Source organism: Suricata suricatta, chromosome 13 (genome assembly GCF_006229205.1).
Source record: "Suricata suricatta isolate VVHF042 chromosome 13, meerkat_22Aug2017_6uvM2_HiC, whole genome shotgun sequence".
Taxonomy (NCBI): Eukaryota; Metazoa; Chordata; class Mammalia; order Carnivora; family Herpestidae; genus Suricata; species Suricata suricatta.
The window spans coordinates 47,044,736-47,056,581 of NC_043712.1; the positions used below are offsets into that span (position 1 = coordinate 47,044,736).

Here is an 11,846-nt window from a genome sequence, read left to right on the forward strand (position 1 = left end):
AGCCAACTGTAAAATTTTATTGGAAGATGTTTTAAAAATAGCTCAATAAAATGACAAGGTTCACCATTTTTCTTTATGAAGTGATTCAAAAATTTTCAGTGAATGAATGTGTGTTTTTCAAGCGGAGGCAGGCATTGGCAGCCTCCTATTGTAGCGTCTGATTTCCCTCCTTAATGATGTTGCTCAGCCCACCGCATGCTTACATGTCCCTTGCTCTCCTACGAAACAAACAAATGAGAGAGTTGTTTAATCCTCACTGGTGATCAAAGTGAAAAAAAAAATCAGACTAAATTTAAGAGGAAAAACTATGTAATGCTTTTCATTGGTTCCTGGCCATCCTACTTGAATCAAAAATATAGGTGTAGACTCATGTTTAGAAGTCAAGAGAGGAATGCCTGGGTGGCTCAGTCGGCTAAGTGTCAGACTTTAGCTCAGGTCATGATCTCATGGTCTGTGAGTTCGAGCCCTGCGTCTGGCTCTGTGCTGACAGCTCAGAGCCTGGAGCCTGCTTTGGATTCTGTGTCTCCCTCTCTCTCTGCCCCCCTTGCTCATGCTCTGTTTCTCTCTCTTTCTCAAAAATAAGTAAACATTAAAAAAAATTTTTTTTAAAAAGTCGAGAAGGATGAAGATAACTTTCTCAATGTTATGTTTCAAAAGAATTTTTTTCATGCCCAATTATTTTTGAAAGAGAGAGAGACAGAGTGTGAGTGAGGGGGGAGCAGAAAGAGGGAGACACAGAATCCAAAGCAGTTTCCAGGCTCTGAGCTATCGGCACAGAGCCCAGTGCGAGGCTCCAACTCACAAACCACAAAATCGTGACCTGAGCCAAAGTCCAAGCTTAACTGACTGAGCCACCCAGGCATCCGGTTTTATTTTTTTTTAATTCAGATCATACTCTATTCAGATTTCCTAATTACTATTTTTTACCTAATGTTCTTTTTCTGTTCAAGGATCTCATTCAGAACACATCACATGTAATTGTCACATCCCCTTAGGTCCTTCTTGGCTGTGACAATTTCTCAGTGGTAGACTTTTTATCATATTGTCAGTGGCATCATTTTTTTCTTGCTACTATAAAAAGAGATGATTGATTTTTAATATTGATCCTATGCTCAGTGATCTTGCCAATTTCACTTTTTAGTTCTCATTGTTTATCTGTAGATTCTTTTGTATTTTGTTGTAGATAATGAAGTAAATATCTGAGACAGCGAGAGATTTGAACAGGCACCTCACAAAGAAAATATTCAGTGGTCAATAAACATATGGAGATGTGCTGGACCTTTCTAATAATCAGGTGATGCAATAATGAGATGTCACTACACACCACGAGGATGGCTAAAATTAAAAGACTGGCAACACCGAGTATTGGCAAGAGTGATGCAAATGTACCTTCCAAACATGAGAATGTTTGGTGCAAATATTTGGGAAATATGTTTGATGTTATCTGTTAAATATACGTATATTCTATGACCCAGTTACTTCATCCTATGCACATACCCAAAGAAATACATTACAAATGCACTCCAAAAGATACATACAAGGGTTTTCATAGCAGAATTGATTATAATGACAAAGAATAAAAAAAATACCCAAATGTTCATCCAGTAGTGAAAAGGATAAAACATTGGGACATTTCTTTTTCCTTTTTTTTTTTAATGCTTGTTTACTTTTGAGAGAGGGAGACAGAGTGTGAGTGGGGGAGGGGCAGAGAGAGAGGGAGACACACACTCTGAAGCATGAGATCATGACCTGAGTCACAGTCGGGCACTTAACGAACTGAGCCACCCAGGCGCCCCAAGGGCATTTCTAAGTAGGTATAACACATTCATGCAAATAAAGGAACTGTTACTGCACATGGCAATATCAGTGAATCTCACAGACATACAGCTGTGTGAAAGAAGCCATTTATGCAAAGTTTAACAACAGGCAGAATATAGGGAGTTCAAAGGCAGGGGTGACACTGTGGAAGGAGAGTGAAATAATGATTGCAAGGGGACACACGAGGGTTTTTGTCCTGTGAATATGCTTATATAAGCCTTCATTGAGCTTGTGGTTATAAAAGTGCAGAAGGTTTTATTTTATAATAACTTGTTGAGCTGTACACATAAGATTCGTGCATGATTTTTTTAATGTAAAATATATAAACGTTTTTTTTCAAAAGGAGTAGGGAATTCTCCCTTTTATCTATCAAAATCCTCTCTTACTTGACTCAGTTCTGCCACCATTCAGACCCTTGGGGATAACTTTTCATCTTGTCCAATTTGTTATATTTTATGAGGCCTTTGCCTTGAAAAAATAGCTGAAGAGAAGATAAGACAATGGTAATTTTGCTTTCTAGATACATATTTGTCCTGCATAGATAATGAATTACATCAAAAAAAGAGGAAGAGCCACTTCCTGTGAGTTTATAAAAAAGCAATTCCAAGTCATCAAATGATGACTCCAAAGGGCTAGCCCGTGCAAGTTTTATTTCCTAAATGTCACTCTGCCTGTCTGAAAAACCTCATTAACCAGAAGAAACCAGTGCAGGGGCAGGAAGTAGTTGGCACCACAGAAAGCTGGTGGGAGAATGTGTGCAGAAAGAGATCTCCACAGGGACACCTGCATGGCTCCAACTCTTCATTTTGGCTCAGGTCATGGTCTCATGGTCATGACCACACAGTCGTGAGATCAAACCCTGAGCCCCCTGGTAAGCGTGGAGTGTGCTTGGGATTCTCTCTCCTTCTCTCCCTCTACCTCTCTGTTTATCATGATAAAACTTCAATTAATTAGAGGAATGAAACTGAAATAAAAGACAGTGTCTTACAAAGAGACTTTAACCCATTCACAGATAGACTTCTTCTGTGATTGTCACCAGATCCTCTGGAGAAGGGGTAGAGGAGAAATTTCATGAAGGAGACCAGAAGAGTGGACTAGGGAGCACCTTGTGAAGACAACAGTGAGAACTGGGAAGAAACAGAAAAAAAGAATTCCCTTTTTATTATTCTGCATCCTTCCCCTTTCTTCCAATCCCCTAACTATGCTTTCATCTCCGACCTCCACGGCCACGAGAGTGTCCTAACAAGGGTTCTTCCTGACTCTTCCCCCTCCAGTTCATCTGCAATATTTCTGCCTACTCTTCTGCCCAGGGCAAAGCTCCCAGTCTCCATTTGTCCCAAAGATCTCTTGAATTAAGTAAGTACAAATGCTACACTCTGGCATTCAAGAGCGTCTACAATACATCTTGAGCTCATTTTTCCACGTTCAGTCCCCTTGTCTCCTAGCGCATAGCCTGTCTACAACCTGAAGCTCCTTCTATTTGTTCCTTGCAAATTTGTCCATTCTCCTGGCCCTAGAGCTGTACTGAGTGTTAGGGCACCACTAACCCCAGCTGGTGCACGAACACTCAACTAGTCCAAATGGAGCTGCACTATGAACGCAAAAATATGCATTGTATTTTGAAGATAGTATGAAAAAGAAGAATATAACTCTCTCATTAATAACTATGTCGATTACATGTTGAAATGATACTATTTGGATATACTATGTTAAATAAATATACCATTAAAATTAACTTTCCTTTCTTAATGTTTCTTCTTGCCCTTTTAATGTAGCTAACTGGAACATTTTAAGTCATGTATGTGGCTCAGATTGTATTTTTACTGGACAGCATCGATCTGGAATGCCCTCTGCCTTACCACCATCACTACGACCATCACTTCTTCAGGCACACTGCTTGCCCCCTTATCCTCACATCAGCTGTAATTCCTTTGTCCTTTGAGATCCACCATCACCACCGTGGTTGGCGCCCTGCACCACCAGGAAGGCAGTAGCTGCTGTCTACACCATGTTCTATCTGTGGTATATGGAAAGAGCACAGGTTTGAACGCAATCCACTCATATCTTTGTGTATCTTGGGTACATTACTTAGCCTCTTTGAGCCTCAATCTCCTTCTCTGTAAAAGGGGAGTAATGTTTACTGTGAGAGGACACCTGGTTGGCTCAGTCGGTTGAGCGACTGATTCTTGGTTTTGGCTCAGGTCATGATCTCACGGTTCGTGAGTCTGAGCCCCGCATTGGGCTCCGTGCTGGCAGTGTGGAGCCCCACTTGGGATTCTCTCTCTCCCTCTCCCTGTGCCCCTCACCTGGACACACACACACACACACACACACACACACACACACACACACATTCTATCTCTCAAAATAAATAACTGAACTTTAAAGCTTAATTTAAAGTTGAAACTAACTTTAAAGAGACAGCATGCATTGTGACATCTCTGTGACTCCTTGCATTGGCCTTTGTGGTATGAGCCAAGGATGATTCCAGTCTAATCCAGAGATTCTTTTCAAAAAGAAGAAACCCTGAAAAATTCCTCAATGACTGACACAGCTGAGCATTTGAAAGTGGAATAGCTGAGACACGATTTTGATTTTTCTAAAACCCAGGTGATGGCTAAGGTCTGTTCAAACCTGGCAGGTGAAGGTCAAAGGCCAGAGGGGATGGGATCAAGTCAGAACAACCAGAAAGGCTGGGGCTTATGGGCTTTTTTTTAGTGTAGGTTATTCTATAATGAGAGAACAAGCTCCCTGGTGAAAAGCTGGAAAGCCACACAAGCAAAGTGGAAAAACGATCCCCCTTTTGTTACACAAATCAAACAAAACCATTATTTTTATGCTTTTTAAAAATTTTTATTTTTGAAAGAAAGAGAGTATGAATGGGGGAGAGGCAGAGAGCGAGGAGGACACAGAATCCAAAGCAGGCTCCAGGCTCTGAGCTGTCAGCACAGAGCCTGAAGTGGGGTGTGAACCCATGAACGGCGAGATCATGGCCTGAGCTGAAATTGGACGTTTAACTGACTGAGACACCCAGGCGCCCATATTCTGGCTGTTTTTGAAAAAAACCATCTTGCTCATTCTCCAAATATGGTCAGAAATTTATATTTCCATTGAGTGTATGTTAGAGAACCTGTTTCCCTCTGCCCTTTGCAAATCTTATTGGTGAAAAATGATTACCTTGTTACTAGTTTGACTTACATTTCTTGGTAACATTGAGCAGATTTTCATCTTTTATTGGCCCTTTAAATTTCTTTTCCTGATTTGGCTATTTACAAACTTCTCTATTTGATAGCTTTCTATTAATTTTAAGGGTTGTTTGCATATCAAGAAAATTATCCCTGTCTCATTGTGTGAGAAATGTTTTTAATATTGGTTTTCCTCTCTGAGGTTTTTTTTGTCATTCTGAAATTTATAACGTGTTTCCAGCCATATTTATCAATTTCTCTATATATAGTTTCATATACATATACATATATATGCATGTATTATCCTGAGAAAAGTCCAATATTTTTAAAAAATACCCAAGTTTTCTATATTTTGGTTATTTTACCTTATAATCAGTTTCATATAATGTTATATATACTATACCATACTGTACCATCTTTGGTTTCTTTAAAATAATTTCCTTTGATCAATATACTATTTTTATCTACTGTTGCTAACATTTCCCCCCAGATTAAAGGTTTTCACCAGTGCTAGATTTCTCCGAAACTTCTAGTTTCTTGAGATTCTATCTTATTTGACAAAATCGAGATTTTTTTCTTTTATTTCTAATTTATTTCCTACATATATTACTTTATCTCTTAGTTTGTCTAATTCTGATTTACGGTATTTTATTTCATCTCTTATATTTTAAACTCCTTTGGTAACATGATGTTAAAATTTTGATCTGTTTTGTGTGCATGCATTCCTGGTATATTTTCGTTATTTACAGAGATATTATTTACTCCTCATTCACTTTTTTGGTAATAATCATCTTGTATGAGTCTCAATCTTAATGCTATTCTGTTGCTCCATTTTGTACTTTCCCTAAACTTCTAGAAGAAACGGTTTGGTAGTTTCTCTTAACTTCACACAGCTCCCTCTTCTGTTGCTTTTGTGAAGTGTTCAAAAACATGGCCGCTTGCTTTCTGACTTGTGTGTTCCCAAACTGGTCTGGTTTTCTTTCTCTTTCTTTGCCTCTGTTGTTTCTTTCCTGCTCAAATTTGATTCAGCTTCTCCTCCGTATAGGATCCTTTCCCAAATGGAGCTGTGCCTGGTTTGAAACCAACTTGTATTCTAGACTATTCCAGTGTCTTTCAGAATTTACTGTGGCTCCTCACACTTACAGGCTATAGATTTGAGAAAAATCCCTCCCAGTTTCAAGTGTTGTTCTCAAATTGGCCTGAATGGCTTTCCAGTGAATACCTCTGGGTTATTTTAAGGTTCTCAAGTCCATTGCTTTTCTCTGCTTTCTCCCACACAGATAGTGCTACCAGACAGGTTTCATGGAATTTGATGTTTTGTCCTCATTGGCTTGTATTCTGTGGTTCATGTCAACAAGTTTTGTGTCAAATGGGATTTTGATTTCTATCTAGTAGCAACTCCTGTTTTTGCAAGGGGACTAAGGGAAATTCAAAGCTGTACTGCCACCTTGGCCATCTTCCCGGAATTTTGTCCCCATATTTTTGGATTGTCTGCTACATCCTTTCAACTCTCCATACTCTTATTCATTTGAATGAATATCACTGGTATCTTTTACACTCCTCCAACTTGGAAGGAAAGATAAATTGCTTCGTCTCCGCCCCATTTAGAAGGCATTGCACCAACACAGTTCAAGTCCAAGTAATTTTTTTTGGAACACCTGAGACATCACCAATAGATACTCGTTTGTGGGGAGAGCTGATAACATACAGCCAACTAAGAAGAAAGAAGATGACTAGGGGAATATTTGGGAGATATGTTGTGCATATTGTAAAGATCAGAAGACAGGAAACTTATTAATGATGGAAACCTGGAGCTCACTATTGCTGCTGGTTCATAAATCCACATTTACCAGATAACTTCCAGTCTCTACTTCAATTTGTTACAATAGAAGTAATGTCCCAGTATATTAAGCATATACAGGAATCACCATAACCAACAGAATTGATACAATTATCTGAAAAATGATTCAAGTTCAAGTATTTAAATCTGGTGCTGTCAGGAATCTAATCAAGTTACTCCACCTTGCCTAAAACCTTTCCATGGCTTCCATTGCTCTTAGAATTAAACACACGCCCCCCCCCCACACACACACTTCATAGTCAAACCCTGTGCTAGCTGGTTCCCACCTGCCCTTTGACCTCATCTCAAGCCATTCTCTGAACACTCTCTGACTTGAAGGTCACATTTGCCTTTGGTCAAGTTCTTTACCCTTTGGTTTTTGGTCAAGTTCTTCCCACCACAGGACCTTTGCACATGCAGTTCCACCTGGTCTTCCTTTTGATTTCAGCTCCACAGTCACTATCACAGGACAGGCTCCTCTGACCTCTCCTACTATATATGCACCCATATCATTGGAACTCCTGGTACTACGAACCTTTCCCTTGTAACATTGTCAACATTGCATTTTATTTCTGTATAATTCTTTGATTATCTTCTTCTCCCCTCATTAACTGTACAATCCATGAAACTGAGGATTATAATCTGTAGCAGCTCAGATGAGTTCTTTGCACTCAGTGAGGTTTTCATAAATTCAGGTTGAAAGATAATGCAAGGTTTTCTGAAAACTTAAAAGTTATTAATTTATTATTTTTATTTTATTAAAAATTTTCTTAATGTTTATTTGTTTTTTTTGAGAGACAGAGAAAGAGAGAGTGAGAGCAAGTACAAGTGAGGGAGGGGCAGAGAGAGAGGAAGACACAGAATCCGAAGCAGGTTCCAGGCTCTGAGCTGTCAGCACAGAGCCCGACGTGGGGCTCAAACTCACGGACCTCAAAATCATGACCAGAGGTGATGTCGACGCTTAACTGACTGATCCACCCAGGCACCCAAAAGTTATTAACTTTAAATATAAAAACGATTACAAATTATTTTTGTATTAAAATCTTTAGAAATGTATCATATGCCTTCCTGCTTATACAGCAGGATATAAAATATTAATTTAATTTTTAATGATTCTTCTCTTATTAAAATCAGTTACTATACTCTAGCAAAAAGAAAATAGCCTTAGAAATATTGAGATGGAGCCATATGTTTCAACAGTAACATCCTCTGATTGCTTGATTTATTTCCTCCCTCCCATTTTCCTTCTAGACCTCTTTCTAAATTGTTCTTTATGTGAGAATGGAAAATCAGATGTTTAGATTTGTTAGAAGAGTATACAAAATGAGAATACATTGGCCTTCAGTAATGGTCACAAAAGATCCTATAAGGGGACCCACAAATTTTTGTGCATGGCTCACATAACATTCATTTTGTCTGTTTAGAGATATTGTTTAATCCCTAGTTTTTAGTTATATTCTGGATAGTTGAGAGGTCGCCAGATAAAACAGTAAATAAGGTTAGGGATGCTTTGGTGCCTCAGTCAGTTGAGCATCTGACTTCAGCTCAGGTCATGATTCTCACGGCTCATGGGTTTGAGCCCACATTGAGCTCTGTGCTGACAACTTAGAGCCTGGAACCTGCTTCAGATTCTGTGTCTCCCTCTGTCTCTGGCCCTCCCTCACTTATGCTCTGTCTCTCAAAACAAAATAGACATTAAAAAAAAAGTAAATAAAGTTAATAAAGCTACATGGTGTCTTGCTGTATATGGTTAAGGCCTTACAAAAAATACTAAGATCAACTTAGATTTTCACGCGATTCTATTTTACAGAGGCAAAAAAAAAAGTAGGTGTCTTTTTTTTAATGATAAACTGCATATATTTATTGTTTTGTGACAGTGTAATTAGGAATTCAACTTAATTCTTAGGAAAGAGAAAACTCTTCACACAAAGAATCCCTCCCCCAAAACCCATCTCATAAAACGAAAAAAGAAAAACAGAAAAATCTTTGCCACATGAAAACACCCTGTGATGGTAGAGTTCTAAATGATTGGGCTTATTTTCTTGTCCTTAGTAATTGAGAATTCATTGAAATTATGCAAAACATTAGAAATCATCACACTTGGTATATCTTATTTTTAATCTATGGAGTTTAAAGCAAAAGAGTTTGAGAGACTGCTACTAATTTAAATGACATAGGAAAACTGAAAGGGAGAACTGAAAGTGGGAAATTCCTATGAAGTAGAAAGAGGACCATCCTGTATAAATAGGTCATACTCATGGAAGAAGATGCATTCACTCTACAAACTCTCGAAGCCTTTGCTTCAGCACTTAGACGCTAGCCAGCAAGCGTCCTTCTACTTTCATCATGATGGGCAGGTGCACCCTCCACATCGCTCTTTTGGTGTGTTTCTCCACCTCAGCTCTCGCCGTGAGCTACAAGCTGCTGGGATTCCAGCTAAGAAGCAGCAGTTTGGAGTGTCAGGAGCTCCTGCTGAAGTTGAATGGAACCTCTAAATATTGCCTGAAGGACAGGATGAACTTTGAGATCCCTGAAGAGATTACAAAATCACAGCCGTTCCAGAAGGAGGAAGCCATATTGGTCATCCTTGAGATATTCCAGAAGATCTTTGATATCTTCAGTAGAAATATCTCTAGCACGGGCTGGAATGAGACCACTGTTGAGAACCTCCTTGCGACACTCCATTGGCAGAAGGAACATCTGGAGACGATCCTGGAGGAAATCATGGAGGAGGAAAACTTCACCTGGGACAATGCGACCCTTCTGCACCTGAAGAAATACTACTTAAGGATCGTGCGGTACCTGAAGGCCAAGGAGTACAGCACCTGTGCCTGGACAGTAGTCCAAGCAGAAGTCCTTAGGGACTTTTTCTTCCTTGATAGACTTATAAATTTTCTCCAAAACTGAGGCTCTGCCAGCCTGTGCCTCTGGGAATGGATGAGGCTGGCAACGATTTCAGGGATTCTTCAACTCACAGAGACTCTGTAAGTGACTGGCAGCTAATGTTCTGCAGTTGAAAGAACGAAGACTTCAAATTGTTTTATTAATATATGCATTAAGTTATTTTTCTATTTATTTAAAACTTTTACCCTGGAAAATAAATCTTTTTTTATGAAACAAAAGGCAAAGGAGCAGTTTTCATTTCAACTGGATTCAATTACCACCGTATCAGAAATTACAGAGCACCTGTTAGAGATTCTTTGTTAAATGTGCCCACAAAAACGGCATAGGTTCTGGCCTCCGCCTTCGAGGAATGTGAAATCCAAGGAAGCCGTGTGGAATATATTGGAGTATAGATGATGGGGCGGGAGGATGGGGGTGGACCTTTCAGGAAAATAAATGTGGCCTCACCTTCTTCAGTAAGTGGCTCTGGAATTAGAGCAGGGGGCTTGGGGGTGCCTGGGTGGCTCAGGCAGTTAAGCATCTGACTTTGGCGCAGGTGACCATCTTGTGGTTTGTGAGTTCGAGCCCTGCATGGGGCTCTGTGCTGACAGCTTGGAGCCTGGAGCGTGCTTTGGATTCTGTGTGTGTGTCTCTCTCTCTCTGCCCCTCTCCCACTTGTGCTCTGTCTCTCTCTGTTTCTCAAAAATAAATGTAAAAAAATTAGGACAGGGGGCTCTACTGCTTCTGTTCTGTGCCTCCAGGCTCTTTGACCCTGAAGTTAGAATTTGACTGGCTATCAGGGCAGCTAGAGGGATATTTCAGCTCTTGTGTTTGCCCTAAACTCATTCCTGTTATTTGCAGGATGCTCTGCTTGTCCCCCTCCCCAATCCCGCAAAATTTAAAAATATTTAAATAAATATTTAATAAATATTTAAAAATATTTAAATAAATATTTAAAAATATTTAAATAAATATTTATGTGCCCCCCCCTCAGCTAAGGATGGGAGGTCACAGCCATTTCTGTGACACTGTTAAGTAGCAGTCCTTTCATTGTACTCCTCCTCGACATCTAAGGTGTACGAGTGGCTGGGGCCCCTGGGTGGCTCAGTCGATTGAGCATCCAACTTCGGCTCAGGGCGTGATCTCACGGCTCATGGGTCTGAGCCCCATGTTGAGCTCTGTGCTCACAGCTCAGAGCCTGGAACATGCTCCAGATTTTGTATCTCCCTCTCTCTCTGCCTCTCCCCTGCTTGTGCTCTGTCTCTGTCTCTCAAAAATAAATAAGCTTAAAAAAGAAAAGATGTATGGGTATCTTAGTGGAGCTGAGGTCTCTGCTTCTAGGGTTCAAACACCTTAGGGAGAGAGAACTCGGCTTTATACCTCTGCTGTCTGGCTAGGTTTTCTCTCCATTTTTTCAGTAAAGCAAGTTCGCTCCTGATCCCCCTGCCCTACTCATACAGGATTCCAGGACTACCTTAGCTGCCTTTCCTAATGCTCGAATCTCTGAAGGCACACATTCCCTGAAGCCAAATCCGAGTCAGGCCTGGCAGATTGAGTCATTTCCGTCAGGTGAAAACCCAGAAGCATGGGGGAAAGGGAAAGTCAGGTGGGACAGAGAGTGCACTGATTTTTCTCAGGACCTACACCCAGAAAATAGAATTTTCTTAGGAGCTCTTTGGGCACCTAACCAGCCTGTGCCAATTAGCTGACTTTCTGTCTTTGTGCTGAACCCCCTGGGGACTTGAGATTCCTATGTTCCTGTCATTAGCAGCTTCCATCTAGGCGACGCCCCCTCTTATGTATATAATCAGATTTAGTCCTCCTCACAGGCGCCCCTAGGTGGGCACAATGACATTATTGCTGTTTTACAGGTCCAGAAACAAAATCTCAGGTTTAGTAAGTACCCCAAGGTCACATAGCTAATGCATGGAGGTTTTAAAAAGTAGGGAAGAATCATATAAGACTTTGTTTGTATCTAAGCATTTCCCCCCAGAAGTCTGAGCTCCCTTTAAGCGATTCAGCCTTGAGGAGAAATGGGTCAAGAGTTTCAGAGAAGGCACTACAGTACAGTGCGGAGGATGAACTTGGGGCTCCCTCTTCTGACTCCAGGTCGGTAACAC

General features: G+C 40.3%; 1 protein-coding gene across 1 annotated transcript; it reads left to right on the plus strand.

Moving 5' to 3' along the window:
• The first annotated feature begins 9,189 nt into the window (after nucleotides 1–9,189).
• On the plus strand, nucleotides 9,190–9,832 carry IFNB1 (interferon beta 1). Its single transcript, XM_029921197.1, has one exon. The coding sequence runs from the start codon at nucleotides 9,190–9,192 to the stop codon at nucleotides 9,748–9,750; it is 561 nt and encodes a 186-aa protein (XP_029777057.1). The 3' UTR covers nucleotides 9,751–9,832.
• The last annotated feature ends 2,014 nt before the right edge of the window (nucleotides 9,833–11,846 follow it).